Source organism: Prenolepis imparis, unplaced genomic scaffold (assembly GCF_030444845.1).
Source record: "Prenolepis imparis isolate NDT839.2.m4 unplaced genomic scaffold, iyPreImpa1.0 SCAF_3, whole genome shotgun sequence".
NCBI classification, from domain to species: domain Eukaryota; kingdom Metazoa; phylum Arthropoda; class Insecta; order Hymenoptera; family Formicidae; genus Prenolepis; species Prenolepis imparis.
Window position 1 is genome coordinate 11,808,066 of NW_028141161.1, and position 23,546 is coordinate 11,831,611.

A 23,546-nucleotide genomic window follows, 5' to 3' on the forward strand; every position below is an offset into this window, starting at 1 on the left:
TGCAATTGCTCTCGCGATATCGTAACACGAAAAAAAAAAGTTAATAACTTCTCTGTTAATCGTTCTCGCGAATCTTGTCATTCAAGAACGATCCTTCTGCAGATCGCGGCTTTATAGTAGACAGTAATAATAATAATAATTATTATTATTATGAGCATAAATAAATAATAATAATAAAGAGAATGACCACACACGCTTGTAAATTCTTGTCACGATCTTCTAAAAGTTCGTCGTCGGACGTCTAATGACGATCGAGCAACAGTGATAGTACCGAGCAAACAGCTGTTCTGTAGAAACAACGCTTCTCTCTCACTTGAAATTCCGAGCAAATAATTTTACGATTGTAAAGCGACGATAAAAGTGTACGGACGTCTCCGAATGTTGTAACGCGACGGAAGGCGCCGTTAAGATTCTATCGAAAAGAAATTAATTTTGCTCGCGGACACATGCGATATCTCTTTCTTTTCCTTTCTCTCTCGAATGAGCGTGCACAAACAGCAGAAAAAAGAATTTAGAAATGTGAAAAAAACGAACAGTTATTCACGTAGGAAGTAGAAATTTGTTATGTTGTCATCGTGTGAAGTGCAGCGAGTAATTGCGAGGTATTTAATGCTCGCGCGGAAAGAGATAAGATCGGTGACGAAAACGTTTGAATTTATATTCGATTCAACTTGTAATGGCATAAAGAAATGAAATGTCGAAAGTGTTTATGGAATGATCAACATTAAAGTAATTTAATGGCTCCGCGCTTTTATAAATTAAGATATATTACTTCAAGCTAAAAATTTGCGAAACTCAAAAATGCTATAAATATTCAACGCTAAAAATCGTATTTAAATTATTAGAAAATTAATAATAAAATGTATCAATAGTATATTAACAGTATAAAATTAAAATTATTTCAGCATTAGGCTTAAAATTATTTAGCATTATATCAGCATTAGAAATCCAATTTGAGAGAGAGAATTTTCGGAAAATATAATCTCTCACTGAGAAATAGAGAGTTTAAGCTTTATTACTCTATATATATTCCGTATCTGTAAATTTTAACTTTACATTATCTTTTTACTACGGGAAGTAAAGAGGTAGAGTACAGTCGATTTTTAATATCGGGTATGAATTATCATTCTAGCATTTAATACACACACAAAAGAACCAAAGATCGATTTCTTGTATCTTGTACGGACGGAATAAAGAAAATTTCTTTTCTTGACGCACTTCTGACTCATCGACAGCCGTCGACGTATAAACGGACATTCTTTTTTTTTAAATTAAATTTACCGACGTTTTATTTCGATATATTACCGTCAGAATTATCGTCCGCAGCATGGATATGTACAATAGCGGAGTAGATGACAATATTGCTTTGTTGAAGCAGGCATGTCGTTTCACTCTTACCATCCTTTACGACTACACGAAGGAAAATACAATTATCGTAATTGTCCCACCTACAATTCAATTTTTATATCGTATTGTTTGACGCAGAAAGTGCAATTATATCATATGCTTTAGAGTGAATACATCAATAGTTTGTTTCGTATTTTATAATAAATTTTCTGTGTGTCTATAGCGACTAAGAATAAGATAATTAAATTTGCAAATGCTCGTATTTAATTTTTATTGCAATAAGTAAATGCAATCAATTACACCCGCACGTGTCTCTTGCATATGCAATTAGAATATAATTCAGTAGTTCATGTGCAATATTGTTGTCTCACGAATTATTTTTTGTTATCGGCTATTTTGCTAAGAGATGCATCTCTTTGTTATATAACGAGATCAAATACGCGATTAATGTGACTATCTAATTTTAAAAACGATATGGTGAAATAAGAACGTTATTTACATAAAGTTTCGATTAACTTTTGATTAAGAAATCCATTAGAAAAATTTTGCATTCATAATTTGAAAACTTTCGTGGAAACTTTCCCATACGATTTTGCTGTGACTTGGTGAACGCTTTGCGGAATTAAAGCTAATGGAACTTGATGGAAAAGCGATGAAAGTAACATTAGAAATAACGTGATAATGACTTTAGCGCTTAAAATACAATTCAATCGCAATCGCTAACATTTATTATAGTTAATTCATTTGAAGGGAGGACTTAATATTCGAAACGACAATTAAATCACATTTGCTGTTTTCGTCCATTTGCCTTTCAAAACTAACATAATGAAGCACATTTTTATATCATTCGAGAGAAGGGTGACTCGCGGGAAAAGAGGAAAGAAGTATGACAGCGATGTTTGCCTTAGACTTTTTAATTTCTCCGCGACGATATCATCTCTCTCGCACACGAACGCGCGGGAAGAAAGGTACGATTCGCGCGGCTTGCCGGACAATATTTATCGAGAGTGTCAGCGACCCATACGGACGTGCGTATACACCTCATCCTACGTACTACGTCTATCGATCCATCTCGACTCTCATTACCGGCCCCTTACCGGTCGACTTAAATATTTACCGGTTGAAACGTTTGCTTCGCGGCCGATTATAATGATAGGAGCGGGTAGCGCGCTTCTCTGTGTGTGCGCGCGCGTATACGCATCCGTGTATTACGCATACAGCAGCGGAGTGAGTCCTCTTAATTATGCAGGTCCGTCTCTTTTAACGAACATGATGTAATAGCGGTGGTATCGACTGCGATGACAGAGAAAAAGAGAGGGAGAAAGAGAGAGAAAGAGAAAGAATCGATTTTGTGCGGATTTTTCGCGTTGGTGAAGCGAGGCTCATCAAAGATATTCGATAGTCCGACGAGGCAAACCGTAAACCAGTGTCGTCTAAATTAAGATTTTTCTGAAATGGATCATTTCTCGTGTGAAGTTATGACTTTTACTATAAAATACGGCTCGTTTTTTAACGTTGAAATAACTCGAGTTTTCATCGGCGAGGAACAAAATCTTTGGCATAGTACAATACACAATATTGATAAAATGATAGCGTCATGGCAATGATATGATGATCGAACTGCAGTTTTGTCAAAACCCACCAAACGCCCCTTTCTTTGTTTTCCCGCTCGCCCAGGGCTCTCGATAAAGCGTCGCGAGAATCATAGCGTTTGTCAGCACAATTTGCCGGATACAACATACCATTTCGCTTGATACCCGCGTATTCGCCACGATTACTCTTTCAGAGCGCTCACGACGGTTGTTTGAGCGAATGATGAGGTACAGGAATACACTCTATGCTCTCCGCGCGCATTATCCGTGGAATGCCTGCATAAGCGAAAGTTCGTGTCCGGAAATGTGCAGTCGGCGAGTGGTCGCCGAGACCGGGTATATTTTTTTCTGCCAATTGCTGCCTGGTATGCGGAAAAAGTTGTTTCTCCAGGTCGATCGCCGGAAGCGATCATCGTAACCCGACTTATTCCATCACTCTCCTCTTTTTCTTGCCCCTTCCAGCTAAGTTAGGGGTGAACGAGAGGGACTCTGTCGCATGATCGATCCGTTCGATAGGAAAAGTCCGGTGGATGAATCCAAATTACCGAGTAAAAGTGTGCTTTGATAATGGCAAAAATGTGCGCAAAGTGTTTTGCGCGAGAGGTAACATTCTTTTTTTTTTTTTTTTCGTCAATGACCGTCATCTTGGCCCGATTATGTCGATACGCGTTGCATTATAGATAACGGGGTTGCATCCCCGCGCGATGAATAATTTTGTTGCGACGACACGAAATGCAATATGCGAGTATATGTATTATAGTGCGCGGACACAATACTCAGACGTCTCATTGTCAGAGTGAATCATTGACGGTGATGTTGTCTTCGATTCGCGAATCAGCCGATCGCGCGATGATAATTGATTGATGATAAGTACCTTTCACCGCATAAATAAATGTTACTCGAACTTTTTCTGCGATTGTATTCGGAGAATATATTCAGAAAAAAAGTCGAGCATTGTACGTTACTAATGCTTATGAGAAAAGTACAATGATAATCATTGTTCTTTGTAATTTTCTAAATTATCAATTTTATTTCTTGGAATCTTATAATTAGTATTTAATGTTTCTCTCCGAATCTTAAAGAAAAAAAATTTAATGAAGAAAAGTGAAGTTTCAACTTATTGAATAAATTGAAAATTATTCACCAAAATATATGTTAAAAGTTCGAAACGATTGAAATTTAACAAAATTTCCAACAGCTAAAAAGTTTGCAGAAAAATACAAACTATATTTATCATTCGACACTTTAATATTAAATCGAACCAAGTTATTGTACAGTCTCGACAAAACTATATCTTGGACATAGTTTATATTTTTTTTACATTAATTTTGCGAGAAATATATCCATGAGTAGAGACATAGTAATCGTGATAAGTGTGATCGTCAATTATGCAAGAAATCAAATTGCAGTGACGTCGCTACCCTAAGAAAGACACCGTCCGCACGATAGTGACAATGAGACCTTTGGCGCGTATTCCACGTTTAGGAATTATTTATAAGATACACTTTCATCGCGAAAAAGTTTGTTGGGGAATATCATTGAATCTTTATTCTTTGGATAAGAAATATTCCGGCGCACATTAAGAGAGCATCATTGAAGCATTACACTTAGAAAAATTGAAGTTATAGAGCATATTTTTTTCAAGAAAAAATTTGTCTTTATCGAACATTTATTGAAACTTGAAATTATCTTTGAATCTTTATTTCCTAGACAAAAAAATTTCATTATAATGATATACATTAGACAAGACTATGGAAGCATTGCTCCTCGTAAAATGATTGAAGTTATAGTGAATTTCTTCTAAAAAAAGCTTAATGATAAGACAATGTCCTCTTTTATGAGAAAAAAAAAAAGACAGAGAAGAATTTTCACGCACATGAATATTATTACTAGCAACTACAGTCACTATAATACAGTACTATATAAAAGTAAATGGGAGGAAAATAACACAGATGTTCAAAATTTCGTTGCCTTTAAACGTTGGTATTATACTTTGCCAACGTTTAAAGATAAGGAAATTTTGAACGTCTGTTATTTTCCTCGCATTTATTGTTATATTCAACTAGCGTAGAATGAAAACTTTTTCATCAAGCAATTTTACTTTACTGATTACAATATTTTGTACAATATTTCATACTACTCTATAATTATACTAAAATATAATATAATAACTCATAAGTATGAATATTGAATATATTTTTGAATGTGTGTGCATGAAAAATGTTAAATTACACCAGTCAATTTGAATCATAAGTTGCATTTATAATAGACTTTAATAACCTTATTATCACTTGCAATTATATTTCAAGGAGGTTCTTGATAACGCATCAAGAAACATACGCAAGCTTTTCTGAAAATTGGTTTCTAAGTGTTTAATTTTAAAATATGTTACATAAAATCATATTTTTCCATATATACGATATCTACCTATCCGCTATATGCAATGCGAAAACATATACATATGTGATCATTAATTTACCTCCGTACTTTAATTTTAAATAATTAAACAGCGATGAGTGAATTTACAAAAAGAAATATATAATGAACATACAATGGCGATATCCACAGTTACAAATAAAAAATATAATAGCCATTATGAGATAAATTCTTACAAATTATTAAGTATAATGTATTGAATCACACGCAAAATTTATCAATTCGAAAAAACGATGTATTGTGTCTTGAAGTATCACAAATTTATTTAACTTTTTAATTATTTGAAACTGGGTTTTATTATTAATTTAATTAATTTAACTAAATGTAATTAGTCCAATATTATTTGTATCTTCTTACACAATCGTGCCTTTTAATTAATGCATAAATCTCGAATATTTCGATTGGCTGTCCGTCATTACGCGATGCGAGAGAGCGAAAAGTTACCGCTTAGAAAAGGTCGATTAAATTCGCATTATGCTCACCCCTCGTGAAAAGACATAGAAAGCACAAAGTGGCTAGAGCGAGTTCTTCGAGGGTACTACACTCCCTTTCTCTTGTAACTCTTAACCTACGACGACGACGACGACGACGACGACGGCTCGTTCCCTTAGCCGTTAATTAGCGCGGGACACGCAGACCCCACGAACGACTCGTGTCGGGCACGTGTCGTGCCGGAAACTCGCTTAGCGCGCGACAAACAGACCGTTTCCCATCGTACATGCGCTCCTTCCGGTCGTTTCCACGAGAAAACGTGGCCGAGGCAGCTGATTAAATCGCTATTAAAACGTGTTTCTATATCGCTCTCGATCGACGCTTTCTTTCATGTCCCGCTTTTATTACGGGATAGTCATTTAAGAATAACGCACGATTGGACAGACGCAATATACACCGGGGTTGGATTAGCCACGCGTCGCTTGATATTATGCATATATGCGTGAGATTTGATTTATTGGATGGCTTAATGTGTAGGTTCAATCGCCGAAATATTTTCGATTAATCATTTCTTCATTAGGATTATTGTTTTAGTGGGATACACTTATTAAAATATTTATACATAAATTACGAATTATACAATTACTTAATAATTTATACTTACAATAACAACAAGCACGGGATATCTAAACATTGTATATAACAATGTAATTTAATCACGTTTATAGTTTTTATTTATTTTCTTATCGAAAGGGATATTTTGTTAAATTATTACTCTGGTAGAGCTAGAGAATACATACACGGAGCTACATGTATGATTTCAAATATTGAAATATACGCCAAGAATTCTCAGTTTTTTTTTTCCTGGTAATATCACGTCCCGGTATTATCAGATGGAAAACATAGAATACACAAAATCTATATTTTTCTATGAAAAAATTGTTTTTAAGATTTAGTAAATATAGTTATTTTCTTCTCGAGAAATTGCCGATAATGAGCTGTTCTGAATTATGAAGAAAATCGTGCTGCGATTGTGGCTTCGTTAGGTATACTAGGTATTGAAGTTGTGCGGGGATATATACAATCACTTTTTGATGCACGGCGTTGAACAAATGCATTTCCCATCTAGATTATCTTTTTATTGTATGTGGCAACAACTCGCTTAGAAGCTACCTTCGACGTTGCGAATAATTTGCACTAAAATAGATGAATCTTATATTATTTTATAATCTTGCGTCGCGTTCGAAAAGTCCTCCGACTAAATGCATACTAAATTTTCACGTAATTATGTTAAATTAAATCAATTCTTTTCTTTCATTTTACATTATTTAAAAGACAAACTTTTAATGCATCGACATAAAAAATTATATTATTTTTTAATTATTAATTATTATATTTATTAATATAGTTAATAATATTGAAGAAACATAACAAAATGTTGAATCTTTAAATACTTCTTAAAAATTATAATTTAAAGGGAAATTAAAGTACAATAATGATTTTGTGATAGTTTTTTTTGTAATAGTTAGTAACCATTTGTTATACAGCAGGCAAATTTCTGCTTTGGGCGATTTTGTTTGGCGAAAGAAAGAAAAATAACCGTTTGCGTGTGCGTGACGAGACACGATTTCCATACAAAACAGCCTGATGATCTGCCGATATATTTATTGTGGACAATGTGCGTGTTCGCATTTCGGTCTCTCGCGGCGACAAACCTCGAATAAATCAAATCCGGAGCTAATCTGATTGCATGCCAATCCACTTTTTTTCTGACTTATATTGTGAAAGGATAATTGTCATCACTATCGCGAATGAAACGACGAAAAATACTTTGCCTATTTTGTATTTAGATATTAAAGAGTGATTTTCTTCATATATGAAGCAACAGTATTTCTGTATCTCGAACTTTCATGATAATATTAAAAGTATATAACACACACTAATATTTTATCTCCGCGTGGATAAAGTATTATATAAACATTATAAAACTGCATTAATTTGTTTTTGGGAAAAAGATTCTTTAAGATCCGTTTAATTGTAAGATTCCCTTTGAGAACCTTCGTTAGGTATAAAATATGTTAAAAGCTTTAGATTTATATTACTATTTCTCTTTTATTTCCCCTTCCTATCTAAAGTGCACGATGGCGTGATATCGATTCCTGGTGTCGCGTATATGCCCTCTGCGTGATTCTTTCATATGCGAAAAGGGTCAGTCGCATAGAGACGTGGGTGCGACATTCATGCAGATACCCTATTGAAGATGCACCGCGGGTCGCGTTTAAATGCATGCATCGATATAAAGGTGCGGTCACAAGTCTCTCCGTTTTCCGTCACATTAAATCGAATAAATGCGCATTACAACGCAATCTCATTTATGCGATAACACGCATCAAGCAAATGCAACTTTTTATAAGTCCACTCTGCGAATAATGCACGAAGCTTATTACGCTTAATGAATCCAGTGGCATTAATGTCTTGAAATATTAATTAAATTAATATCTTAATTTACAATGTGTCGAGAGGATATTTGATTAGCAAGCATTTTAATTTGTTAAAATATTTGAGTATAATATTTTTGTATACTAACAAATATTTTTATAATATACATGTGATTGTAAAATTGACATATCGTATAGATATATAAACCCTCTATTAGGGTTGTGTCATTATCTATATTCAATCAATTTTATTTTATAAAATTATTAGATTTGTGAATATAATTAAAATTATTATATTAGCTAGAATGAAAAATATTATTTCTTGCTTCTCGTACGTGTACGTTATTTTCGAAATCTTAGATACATTATTAAGTTACATATGCTCTATTCATGAAATTATCAAAGTTCATGAACCTTATTCATCGTTTCTCAGAAACTATAAGAGAATAAATTCTTTCCGTCTTCTTTCACGATGCGCGACCTGTGTTCGAACATTTCGCCGATCACAGGACACCAATAGTCTGAATAATATACAAAGTAGCTTACCATGATGGCAACAAGATACAGAGCCTTTATAAATAATTCCGAAACTACCCGTCAAAGACTCGATCGCGCATTTTTTATTAAGTGTCGTGAAGAATAATATGCAGTTGGAGATATATATAACAAAATTTGATAAAGAGAAAGAGAATGAGAAAATATTAATTTGCAACTCACAAAAAAGAGAAACAAAATTAAATTTAATTCTTTGCACTTGTATATTTGCTCTCAGTTGTCTAGATTGCTACTGAATTTAAATTACTACGAATGCAAAAGATTAAAGCTATGGTTTTCATAGCCATGCTTTTATAATAACGATAAATAAATAATTTTATAATCCGTCTCTAGATACTTGTCTAATTAAAATCCTGTTAGAAAACATCGCGTTTTTATGGTAGAGTATAGTGTTGGAAGTCGATTAACTACTTCAATAGTTTGATATCGCGCTGTCCTGTTATCGAATCTATTTTTAACTATTCGCGCGCTTGGGTCTTCCGTTCGGGTATAGAGACTACGGAGAGAGGCTCGTTACTAACAATTGTAGATATCGATCGGTTATATGCAGTAGCAACATTTGGTCGAAGAGAAAGAAGAAGTTTAAGGGAGAACACGCGACAAGCTGTAATTCCGAGGACAAAACTTGAGTTGTACGAGTATAGCCGCAACGTAAAAATTAGATATATAAAGTGGAGGCTTGTTACGAACGATTGCAATTATCGATACACACGCAACAGTCTCGTATGCCGAAACTTTGTCATATGGTTATACCCGCCTTGTCCGGTTGGCATATTACGATCTCTCTTTAGAGGTTCGAAAGTGATGACAAAGAGATCGGAGAAGCGTATTGTATCTCCGAGACTTTATGTATTATATCAAATATTTAGGGCAATCACATAAACCTCCGTTTTATTTTAAAAATTATTTGTTTGGCCGTACATTATGTGAACGATTATTTTTACTATAAAATACAAGTATAATATCGACTATACTCATATTGTATTCTTTCTGATATATTTTTAGGCAGTTTGCGCGCGTGTACTAATGAAACATACTAATAATCTAATATGCAAATAATTAATTGTATTTTTAAATTAAATTTAGAATCTTTTTTCGTAGTGAATTTAATTCTCTTCATATAAATAGCATTTATCGAATATTAATGCATGCAATGATGAGTTCTTCCCATTTGAAAGCGTTCTAATAAATTTATGAACGCGCACGCGTGGAGTTAGGATTTCAATTCAACACGAACAACGAAATAAGAAAAGGAAATTCTTGTGATGAAACCGATCAAGTAATAAATAACTTTTATAGCTATATATGATTAATCGTGAATAAGAATTAAAAGATATTGGAGATTGAATCGATGTATTGAAAACTCACCGGTATGGATGTAGGTGTGTTTCTTCATATCCGACTTCTGATGAAACCTTTTGCCACAATATTGACAGGGATAAGGCCTCGTGTCAGAATGGATTAGCAAATGAGTGCTGAGTGTGCTTGACCGTTTGAAGGCTTTACCGCACTGCTTACACTATTATAAACAAACAAAAAGCAAGTGATTTACATAAATATCTTATTACATATCCTACTTGTTTGAGGAAAAAGAAATATATACTTTGATTTATTAGTTATATTTTGATTATTATTTTTTATTTTGCCGATTTCGCGAGTCTAGTAAACTAGAGTCATTCTGCTGTTAAGTAGAAAGTTTTTTTCCTGACAAATCACCATCGTCTCTCAAATAAATTCTCTATCTCCCCCTCCCCTCTCTCTCTCTCTCTAACTGTTAAACCGTTAAGCAGCTAATTTATCAATTCCTTCTAGACAGCTCATGTTTCTGCACATCACACGCGATATTGATTATGTTCCTTTCGAGAAACTTTTTTCTGCAATTATGTCTTCTCAATCTTGTGATCGTGAAATCTACATCATATAATATACATTATTATATCGTTATTACTAACAATAAGGATTTATTAGTGGATTTTATCAATGTTTTAAGAGTTATCATATTTTCTCTACAAAATTCGCTAAAGTTGATCTATTCTAAAAAAAGGACCTGAAATTCAACACATGTTACATTATAATAATAATTTATATGTATGCTTACTCTTTTTCATTTCCTCAAATCTTTGTCCGAAACTTGTATTTTATTCTCACATTTATAACGCTAATCGCCGTAAAATATATTACATTCCGAGAGTCTTCATTATTTCTCTAACGCCATAAAGTCTCACGCTTTCCAACCGCGGACGCGTAAAAAAGGGATAAATGCAGATGATGAGGGAGACGGAAGGCGCTGGACGTCGGGATCGCCTGGACGTCGGGGCCGATCACACCTGTGTTTACGAAGCGTCGTGCATTCTCTCTTTCTCTTTCTTTTCTAGCTCATTGTCACACGGGCGCCAGTCGTCACAATGTCCCGGCAGCGCGGTTCGATGCGTGTTCAGGCTAACAATTTATATGGCATATGAATATTATTACACGCGGGCCGCGAGCACGCGCGCGAATACGCGAGTGCAAGTACGCATGATTCACGTTGCGCCGCGATCAATATATGGGGAAGAGCGACTTATCTTCAGGCGACACATTTCGCTCGTTTCGCCATAGTCGTACGGGGATTTTAATTTTCGTCATCAATCAAACGACGGGATTAAAAACAAAATTGCTAAAATTCTAGAGAAATAGTTACGCGCGTCTCTAATAGCGATCATTAGTACGTTTGCTCTTCTAAATAAAGATTGCCAAATGCAATTGAAATGTTTAGCAGTTAAAATTATATTTTGTATTTATGAATGCGTGCAAAAAATTTCTAAAGGAATAATTTGTAGTTTAAATTTAGCTTTCGTTACTCAAAACGGATACATAATTAAAAAGCTCGGAATAAATTAACCGACGAAAGAATATTTAAAGAGCCTATACCATTTAACTGTAATTAAATACATGGTTTTACATAGTGTATGATAGCGACGCACCACCAGTCACGACAGTAACGACTCCCACGCATAACAATTGTCACCCTTAATTGCTCCCCGTCGTCCATCTGGCAAGATACTCTCGAAACGGTCAACGCGGTGGGACGCGTCGTCCCGTTCGCGGATTCGAGGGAAAGGAAAGCAAACGGCGCGGAGGAGATGGGTGGAGTTTCTCGTTAATAAGCACCGCCAGAACGTCTATTGAGAGATCGCGAAGAAAACGCGGCGGGAAAGACAGGGAAGGATAAAACGAGCGGTGACAGAACGGAGACGACGAGGCGGTACCGCCATTGTCACCGCACGAAAGCGTCTGCTTCCGGTGCAGCTCGGAAACAAAGCCGCGAGAGAATTCCGAGTCGGTCGGCCGCCTCTCTCTTCGGTTCCTCGGCCGTCTTTTAGTTTCTGCGCTCCTCGCGATTCGCGGTGCTCGAAATCGCGTAATTACCGTTAATCACTTGCGCCGCTCTTTTGTCCGGCTCTTTTTCCCCCGATACCACGCCGTCGTCGGAACATCTGCCGGTTGTCGACGAAGGCGTGGATAAATATAAAGGAGGCTGTAGCTTCCCACGGGTGAATTATTTATATACCGCGGCAAAATTGTGATATTTTCGAGAGGATAGGTTTCGCGTTGCTGAAAATGTTTTTCCTTAAGCGTGAGTCTTATGGAGAGAGAAATTAGAAGAATCTAGGAAAAGCTGCTTATAAGAAAACTGATCTGTCATTTGAAAATCGTAATTCTCTTTAATTTATTAAGAATCAATTAGAATAAGAATACTCAATTTCGAGACTTCGATAAAAAGTAATTATATAAATGAAATGAGAAGACATATCTATCAGAGTAATAAAGTAATTCACTTATTGCGAATCATATATATATAAAATAAAAATAAGTTTTTGAATTACATTTTTTCTCATTACAATGCACTTATTGTATTTACATCGATGCAGGACGAGTTTGTCACGAATTATCTTTATCTCTTCTATTATTATTAAGTTATATTTTCTATTTTAAATATTCGTTACGATTTTAGTTTCTAGTATTTGTATTGATTTATATGTGATTTTTGCAATGTTATTTTTAATGCAAACCTCTATGAACAAATCACAAAAAAGTTTGCATTGGAAGTAGCATTACAAAAATTACATATATAAATTCCAGAATGCGATTATCTTTATTTTTTATTTTTAAGATTGAAGGTCTTTTTTAATTGCGGAACCAAATTCATTTTGCAATATAATAATAATAAAAAGACTAAGTAGAGAGAGAGAGAGAGCAGCAAGAATTTAGCGTTCTTTTCACACAAAAACCTCGTACTTGCTTACATATACAATATGTATGTATGTGTGCACGTATGCTTGAACATGTATGCGGCCTACATATCCTAATATGTCGGGTTATGGTTACGTGTCGTGGACGTAAAACCACGAGGCGAGTTTCTCTACTTCCATTCAATCACACGTAATTGCGGCGAGGTCTTTTGTATCGAGGTCCGATATTCGTCAAACATTTGACCCGTTTCTTCGCCCCGATGTACTTAAGGGTACTTATGCGCCCCGAAGAAATTCGTATCGCGTGACTCCGTGTATATCGCCGTGTGATTTTTTTTCTGGAACGCTGATTGACCGGTTTTCACTCGATATGTATGTAAAACGCCGGTCGCTTCTCTCTTTCTCTTTCTTTTTCTCTCTTTCTCTCTTTCTTTCTCTCTTTCTCTGTGCATATATCGAGAGGAAGTGTCGCGACATCGCGCCGTGATGAAGTAGGCTGAAGATGAGCGAAAGCAGTTTCTTTTTTTCGACAACTCATTCCTCAAGATAACTTCGTTATGTTAATTAGGATGTGCTTACGTTGTAACAGATGCGTGATGGTTAATAATGACATCTCATTTGAGCGTAAGCATTTGACGCCGACAATATTTCTTTTACGACAACTGCATGGAGAAATGATGATACGCGGTGAACCTTTCCCGAGATAATATATATTTTATGAATATTCTATATATGTATATATTCTAGATATTGTTAAAAAAGAAAATTTTTTTTTGTAAGAATATTTTTACAAAATGATTGTTAGTGTCACAGTAGAGTCTGTAAAAGTATTATGATTTATCTATATAACAATTATCAAACAATGCGATAGCATCAAATACATAAAAAGTGATTGGCCGTGCAGTTATGTTCGTGGCATATATGTTTCCAAGAGAAAATGCGATTATTCCCTACGCACTTATTTTCATAACATATATTTCATATAAATATATATTTTAATTTTATAAATTATATTATGATTATTGTAGATAAAACTATGCACTGATAATTTGATAGCTTCTGTTGTGAATTTGTTTATTAATTAAATTGATAAGAAGTACTTGTTTTTTTATAAAAATATTCTTACACAAAAGAACATTTGACGCTACATAAAATATTCATAAAAATATATTGCGTGTATATGTTGTTTGAATTATAATAATCTATTGAAACTTTTTTTCGCTCATCTGTGTAAAATATACATCAGTTATTTGTTTAGAGAGAGAGATATACGAGTACCATATTACTATCATATACAAAATTTTCCGTTAAAAAATCGAATTAGATTGAATAATGCGCACAGTAGTTAGCATTTGCCTGAAATAAACCACTTCTTGTGTTTGCCGTAAAAAAATATCGATTTTTAAGGAAATCAACGTGACTTGACCATCAGATTGGCGAAGAGCACTTTCCCGCCGTGACTTGTAAAAAAAAAAAAAAAACCGAGTTCCACATATCGATCATCAACGACCTTTTTCAAAAGCTGTCACGTTCTGAGAAGCTCACCTCGTAAACTATTAATTCGGCCAAGAATAATGTTCTTGTCTTCGCTTATAAAAGAATTATTAGTAAGCAATTTATTTATGAGGTATTAACTAAAAATACGGTTGATAAAAAAACTCTTAATTCTATCTTGAATATTTTTATATATTTCATCTTCATCGATATTATGTATTTTTAAATATTCGTCATTAACATTTTTATTATAATGTTTGTGCCATCTAAGAATTATTTATTAAAACAAAATAGCTATTACGGATCTCTCATTTTTTAAAATAATTTTTCAATTTAATTAAAAAACCTAAAATCTTCTTTTTATAAAACGTTGAATTTTTATAGGACAGTGTTATAAAGAGTGTAGACTATACCTGCTATGTATATATAAATTATGTTCGTTAAGATATAATGAAATAACTTATTAATGGCGAGGCAGAAATAAATCCATAGCAAACCGATATCTATACTATCTATTAATACCAATAGATTTCTAAAATCAATAAGTTGAAATTATAGATTATTTAGGATATCTATGTGTATCGTCTGTTTCTCAGAAATAAACCGCATCAAGATTCCAAAATATATAAAAGAAAAGTACAAGGGAGGGTCGCTAAAACGGGACCAATTACTGTCGATAAGCAATATCGGCCATGCGTTATTTAGAAGCGATCAGACGATGGATCGATACAAGCCCCATGCGGGGAAATCTTAATGAAATCGGGATACCAGGTTTTTTTATTGCGAGTCGATAGCGCGAAATGAAATTTTTCCGAGGCACATTAAAAAAATTTTTTGTCGAAAAGAGTGTTGTATTATCACGCAATGTTAAAATTCATGATGAACTGCTTTGCGTTTGAATTATTTTAAGTGTTGTTTCATGTCACACGCAATATTGAGTCATTCGTTCTCGGAATAAACAACTTTAGCGATTCTGGTCTCTCGCGAGATAAAATGAAGGAGGATAAGGAGAGATACAATATATTAACACTCACTTGAAAAGTCCTTTCCGTCGAGGAGGGCGGAGTAAGCGGCGAATGATGAATTTGCCGCGTAATTATAGAGGTCGAGGACGGACTCCTGGAGGACGGTGCTCTCGTTTCCCTGGCCTCTCTCTCGCACACCGAGCCCGGTGACCAGATTTCACTTTTCCTGTTACCGATACTCGACGAAACGTCGCTCGGTTTCGTGCTGAGGTTCAATGGCACTTCCTCTTCTGAAACGAAAAGCCGTCCGTCTATTTCGTCATTTAAACTCTTGTTTCTCATTTTAAACATGCTTATTTATTAATTTGTACGTAAATATGGTTGCAGGATACGAATAATATAAGTAGTTATTCATAGTTTAAAATTAATGCAAATATAAATTCTTTGTTAATATAGAAAAGAATACGAAATTATAAAAATCTTTAATCATTGCATTAAACAGTCTAATTTACACATTTAAGAAATAAAGTTAGAAAATGCCTATATATATGATATGTACTTTTATATCGATTATATATCGAATAAATATATCGATGTATATTCACATATAAATATTTCTTTATAAATTTAATTGAATATAATTTTTAACATGGACAATATACATATGAAAAGATATGAAATTTATTATCGCTAAAACATCACGATATCAAGAAAGAGAGATAATTTATAATTGAGCTTGTAGCATCATTTCATGGGAAAATTTTATAGTTTCTGCACATCATATATATATACACATATGCATATAGGAGATAGAAATTAATTGGTTCTAATTAGTAACCGTGCAGCAAAATCGAGCGATTATAAATGGTGCCCCATGTGACAATGTTCATCGATCGATAGCACCCACTTACCGATAATTGCTTGTTAGCCGTTCTACTTTTTTAAAAAGATACTTTCAAACGTTCTACAGAAATTTATCGAAACAAAACAGATAAAGACAATTTTATAAAATTTTTTATTTATATATCCTTCTCTAAATTTAACTGTTATCAATGGACTGTTATCAAAGATACTCAATTATGTAATTAGTACATTCATGTTTTTTTTCTTTGCATTTGTTAAAATTACATATATAATACTAATCTAATTATCTCACATAATACATAAAATAATAAAAAAATTCTTGATTGATATATCTAATATTGAGATAAATATCAAATTATTATTTAGAGAACTATTTAAAAATAATTAAAAATAATATACTTAAATGCATTTTGTATAATCTGTAGTTATTTAGATAATTATATCACTTTTTAGCGAGAGTTTTTTTATCATATAAACACATGAACATTTATAATATATACTAGAGATTGACTTTAAATCTCACCAAATTTGGCTTTCTCCGGCGTGCATCTTCGCGGTGATCCGGGACGCGCCGGACTAAGAGGTTCCGGATGAATGGGCGAGCAATTTGTGACCGGTGTCGTTTGTTGGGACGGGATTCTTGTAGGCGGGAGCAAAGAATGTGGCAGTAACAGACCCATGTGACGAGCCCACCAGGCACCCCCGGATGCTCCGTAACCACCGTACATCAGTCCGCACCGCATATCTGAGACAATAAAGATAATCGTATTAAATAAATGCGGCATAATCCTCGCGTGTAACACTAAATTTACAAATTACTTCGTCTTATTAAATTCAGTGTGAAATCGAGGGGAGAGGAGAGATTAGATGAACAATTTTAGATAACATTTAAAATGAATTTCGGGCTAATTACACATACACACAGAAATATGAGAAACAGACGTATGAGCATAATTAGGTAATATTCGATATTTATTTTTTATTTTTTCTCATCATATATAACTCTCTGCTATATAATTCTATCTCCTATTCCGTGCTATTCCCTTGCATTATTTTGGCAACTTGATGAATTTCGCGGCTTACCTCGCGCGGCAACGGTAGCGCTGAGTGGTAGATTTTGCAGTCTCAAATCGGGATTGTAATTTGAGACGAGGGTGAAGGCGCTGAAACGATCGGGTACGGGTTGACAAAGACCCGAAGGTGCATTAGCGGAGGCAATGGTGCTCGAACTGCTCCCCGGTATACCTGGGCTCCAAGGCGAGGATGGTAGCGTGATTATGCTTGGACTACCCGGTGGCGAGAGGGTGGCCGGGGGTGACAAGGCGCCCGCCGGAACTCCAACGGGATTGCAATGAAGTTCCGGTTTCATGTGCCAAGTTCGAGGTACCGCTTCTATTACGAGAGAGTAAAAAGCATGGCTTATTATTCGTACCAAAACGCACAAACACAAGTTACTTCTGATTGTGAATAGCAAAATTAATAATTGCGCTAAATTATTAATGACAAATTTTTTTTAGAAATATACCCAAAAAGAGATACATATGTAAAATGATTAAAATTCATAGAAAATTTCAAGGAAATTTAATATTTATAAATGTATAACAATAATAACTTTTTAATGGTTTGTAACAATTATTTTTAACTATTCATGTCACTTATATTTTTCATCAACTATAAGGTATTATAATTTAAAATTTTTGTTTAGTATTATCTGTTAGCCCTTTTAACTCTAATGTGAATGGAATAAAGAAAACCACACGAAACCTAATAAGATGTACGAGCTACATCTCGTGTGAAAACACACGTAGTCGACTTCATTTCACAAGTACGGTTATTATATACACGAAACATATTCCGTTAACAAAGAAATTAATAATACATGGAGTCTTGGAGCGGATTCTTTCGTGACACATAAAATCTGATGATGCTAATCGCGACGCGATTAAAATTGTTTCGTCGATCGCGCATGTGTATGTACATGAATGAAAAAAATTATTATGGACCAAATCATGATTCTGGTTGTGTTTTAATTAACTATGTTGAAAAAATTGCGAAATAAAAATTGCGCTATATAACGTAAGTATGCGTGGCTTCGAAATATGTTGTTTCTTGGCGAAAAAAATATATACATAAATAGAAAATATTTAAAATTAAACGCGCGAATGTTCTTGTTTTTAATTCGTATATATATAATGAAAGATTATTGCATTAAAATATTTACAAAACATAATTCTGAACGTTAGAATATTTACTTATGCAAAATAGCATTATAAATAAGCATGAGATTAAAAATTTCATAAATAAATTATCACAATCGATATGATCGTTTATGTGCGCGTTGCTTTTTTGATATATAGCAAGATTTATCGCGATTTAAATATGCTTTGTTCGCATGTCGATTTAAAAATTAATTGTAACCCAAGCATCGGAAAGGATAATTAATTATAATTATGATGTACAATCCCCATATATAAAAATCGGAAAGATCGTTTATCGCAGAAAATGTATATCTTGGAAATTGAAAGATGTCAAGAGCCCAATTTTTCCAAAATTACGAACTCATTGTACATTTTGCATCAATCTCGTCGTGCTTGATAATAGGGAAAATAGAAAAAGTACTAGCGTTTATAAAATGAATATTTATAATAGTCATTCAGTTGGAAGATTATTTAAACCGCTGCTATAGTATCGCACGAAAATCTCGCGCATCGATAAATATAGGATGTTTATGCTCGCTGCATTTAACGCGAGCTTGACGGCGGTCGTCGCCGCGTGTTTCACGTGTATCAGATTCGCGATGGTATAAAAAAAAAGCGCGGAAGGGCAGTCGGGGGAGAAATCACAAACGGCCTGTCGGCCACAGTGAAATGAATTATAAATCGTGCGTGCGCGACTCGCGCGATGAACAGACGGATTGAACGGAGGAAACGAGAGAGGATCAAGATCTTGATCGGGCGAGATCAGACAGATGTGATTACTCGACAACTTTGCTCGCGACGAATCACGATAAAATATCGCGGCAATCGTTCGGTAGCACAAACTTGACAGAATAAGGCTTTCGAAAGCGTGCGCCGATTAGCGATAGATGAGCTTCTCATAGCTGCATATGCGCAGGTTGCTCTTTGCAGTTATATTACAATTATATTTTGAATGTCTGTACATATGTGTGTATGACATGTTAAAAAAAATTATTTTGTCACGGTATTTTGAATTTAATTGCATTTTTCAGAAAAAGCTACACTACACATATAGAATGCAATTCAAGATTATTATTATTAAACATTCTAATTTTTATGAAATGCATAAATTTTTTAATTTGTTCTTAATTTAACTTTACAAACATAAATACATTATATAATTATAATATAAACTTTCTTTTATATGAGAATTTTATATATAAGAATCTGTATTCTTAAATTCATACATAAATTCACATCAATAAAAAAGAACTCTCCTTCAACCTTAATCAATTATAAATTCAAACAATCTGACAAATTATAAAATGATTGCAATTGCAACGAAGTGCAATTTCTTGTCAGTGTAGATAATTCGTAAACCACGCGATGCATGAGCGGAAATAGAAATAACCGTTTTGCGTGAAACGACGATGCGTCAGAAAGCGTTGATAACCCACGAAGTAAATCACTGACTCCAAGGTTCTCCACTGTATGGATAAGAATCGCGTCCGCATAAACTACGACTAATAATCGCTACTCGTTGTTTGAATAAATTTGTAATGCGTTCGTACGAGCCGCATTCTTACATAATTCATGCGTTGGCAGTGAAGAATATTTATTATTCGCGTTACGTTACCATAGATATAACAGTGCACAATGCAATTTTCTGCCAATCGTCAAAGGATGTTTATTGCAAATGTAAATTATTTTATCGATTTATAGAGGAGTGAATTAAAAAATGGGAAACGAGTATAATACAGTCAACATAGTTAGAAAAAAATATGCAGCTGATAAAGATCATAATTTTTTAGTAATCACATTAAATAATGATTTAATAAAAAAAAATACATAGAGAACAGAGAGAATATATCGAATAAGTTAATTTTCATCTCGAATTTAATAAGTTATAATGAAAAGTCGAGTTATAGATGGTAAAAAACTATTGCAAAATAAAATGGTAAACACGTAACATATATATATATATATATATATATTTCATTTATTATCTATTATATCCTAGCTAGAAAAATCATTAATTGAGAAATATATTTAAATAAATTGTCAATAAGATTTATTAATTTGCTAAAGCTCCATACGTAAGTGTATATGTGAGAGATATATTGAAAGTATTGAATTATATTTTAATAGAAATAAATTAAAATTATAAGACACCAAAAATATGATTTAAAAAATACCAATTGGGTTTGCTAAAAGAAAAGTATATACAATTATGCGCTAAAGAGATTTTGCACAGAAACAAAGAAGAATGCAGATTTGAAAGTCTACGACTTTTTTCGACACAGGAAATTTGTGCAATGTTTTGTGTCAAAAATTCGAGATCCAGATTAGACAAATATATTTTGACAAATAGGAATAATTTAACGATATCACACACGCGCGTTTTGCATTTCTGCGTTGTTATCGTTTATGCATCACATTGTCCACAAAGAACTATGTCTTGTTTATCGCATAAGAATAAACATATAGTGAGAATAAACATATAGTGTCGCGAGCCGATTTCCCGATATATTTTAAATTTTGCAATTATAATCAATAAAGTATAAATAATGCCAAGTAGAAATATTAAAAACATTATTCTCGTATGAAAAATTCTCCAAAAATATGTGTGTATAATAACATTGTAGACATAATAGTCAACAATTTACTGCGTGTACTATTGCAATTAATTATTATTAGACAAGATAAATAAAGAAAGAGGAAGAAAAGATAAATGCATATCCATAAGAAATATATTTGATCACAGATATTTTTTCGAATGTTAGCATTCAATCATTGTTAAATTTACATAGATACAACAAATATCTTTAACAGCGAATGCTAAACTGATGGTATTTTCACAACCTTCAATACGTAACAAATTTGAGAGAAATGATAACGAATTGCACTGTCAATATGCGATAATCGGTGCAATAATAAAAATCTTCGATTAATGATGAAGATTGATTCACTGCGCGGTCCCACTTGTGAAAATATCTGTCGCTTTGACAGATTCGATACATTAACTGCGTCATTTCTTAATTTCACACTTAAGACTTATATGTTTCACATCCATGTAACGTAAATTCCGAGTCAGTGAGTCGTTCGTTTTCTTTTTCGCCGTAATCGATAAAAGCAAAGAGAAATTCTTTTAATTAACGATTCATTACTTCTTTCTGATTCATAATGATCTCGTGCGGAGTTTCCAATTAGTACGAATTTCAGAATTACAGAAAATTTTTATTTATAATTAACATAATCGTGCTATTTCGACTTCGATCTTTTATCTCTCTTTTCTGTTAATTTTTTCATAAATTTTTATCATAAGTTTTTTTATCATAATTTTTTCATAAGTTTTTTCATAAATTTCTACGTAATAGTGAACGTGTGCGTATCGTTCATCAAGTCCAACAAGTAGTAGTAATCTATGAGAAGATATTCGCTAATCAAATCAATTGATTAATTAATGATAAACTGATATTTTAAGCTTCACTTGAGAGACCAACCCTGTATGCTTGTTAATTACGAAAGTATCTCCCATCACAGCGACTCGTATGAAATCTCGAAAAATAATCATGAATATTTACGCAAAGCCTTGATTAAGAGAGCTGTATGAACAAGTGTCAGATATTCTTAGCCCGAGTCTCTTTAAGGCGGATTTTTGTCAGCTAACAATAAGTTATATGAGTGTTGTCGCTGCATCTTTGAACAGAGATATAAACATCTAATTTTTCACTTCAAGGTTAATAAATTCAAGTTTTAAGTACGTGTTCTTCGATACCGTAGTGTGAGATACGATTGATATTGTAATGATAATCCAATGTGTAATATATGAATTTAATGAATTCATTAAAAATGTAAATTAAAAAGATCTAGCCATATGTTTCTGTTAAGAAAGATATGGCCAATAAACCATAAAGTTTGCATTTAATAAAAAGATTAAATAACTACTTGAATATTGATGTTATATATATCTTTTAGTTTCAAATAAATGATTTACAATCTGAACACACACAATATATGAATTTAGAAATATGCAATATACTTTAATTATGTTAAATAAAAATTCAGAACTTTAAAAAACCTTTTAAAGTTCTGAATTTTTATTTAACATAATTAACAAACTATTTATCATATTTCTTGCAAAAGATAGTAAATTGTGTTAATATTTTATATATTTTTTAATCTGCAAGTAACTGCGTGTGTATGCTAGTCATAGTATATTTTATGCAAGAAGGCAAAGTTCAGTGTAATGTTTTGGAAATTTACACGTGTTTCTAACAGTAACATTTGCATTCAATTATGTGTTTAAAATACAGTTATTTTAATGCCGTGCTTTGGTTATCGCTGTGCGGCTTATCCACAGTATTCGCTTCGTGATTACAATAATATACGCATATCGAAAAATCTTTCATTTATTTAAACAAATGTTTGTAGCTTCTATAAACGTTACTTGCATCTAATTTTAATTTAATATTAGATCTGAGAATAAAAATAGTAGTAAAGTAAACAAATTTATTTTTAAGAGCTTTTCTCTTTTTTTTTTTCTTTGTGGGTGTACAGAATATGTAATATATATCAAATATCAAAGCCATTTGAAATCAACAAATAATATTTTCTAAAATTTTTATTTGTAAAAATATCAAAACTCAATAGTTTTTATGGACGATTAAAGAAAAATGTGATTTCTGGCGAAAAAAATTGCAAGGATACAAAATAAGAAAATTTTGTTCTTCGGGAAAATAGTTGTTTATTGCGTGTTGTTAAAAATCTACAGAATGAGTTAATTAGCATTTGTATCTGAAATTATAGAATCGCGGCATTTGCTTTCTGAACACATACAAAAACCAAAAATCCGAGTTGCTCGTTAGAATAGATTGCACAAATATACACAATCTACGTGTACTTTTTATGAAAGAAATACACGAAATCTCTTATTAAGACCGAGAGCAATATATACGTAGATGTGATTTAACGGCGGAAATATGTCTCAACGAAAATACGATGAGTGATCTTG

At 33.2% G+C, this 23,546-nt stretch overlaps 2 protein-coding genes across 3 annotated transcripts in view; one reads left to right on the top strand and one right to left on the bottom strand.

Annotated features, from left to right (window-relative positions):
• Positions 1-23,546, top strand: part of LOC145933923 (uncharacterized) — a 142,974-nt gene that overhangs the window by 48,695 nt on the left and 70,733 nt on the right. The gene's annotated exons all lie outside the window — the stretch shown is intronic.
• LOC145933815 (uncharacterized) overlaps positions 1-23,546 on the bottom strand; it is a 31,138-nt gene that overhangs the window by 5,738 nt on the left and 1,854 nt on the right. The window contains exons 2-5 of the mRNA XM_083033812.1: positions 17,439-17,747; positions 16,879-17,100; positions 15,561-15,781; positions 10,169-10,319 (exon numbers count right to left, since the gene is read on the bottom strand). Coding sequence (XP_082889938.1) covers positions 10,169-10,319; positions 15,561-15,781; positions 16,879-17,100; positions 17,439-17,747 — 903 coding nt within the window. The remainder of the gene's footprint in view (positions 1-10,168; positions 10,320-15,560; positions 15,782-16,878; positions 17,101-17,438; positions 17,748-23,546) is intronic.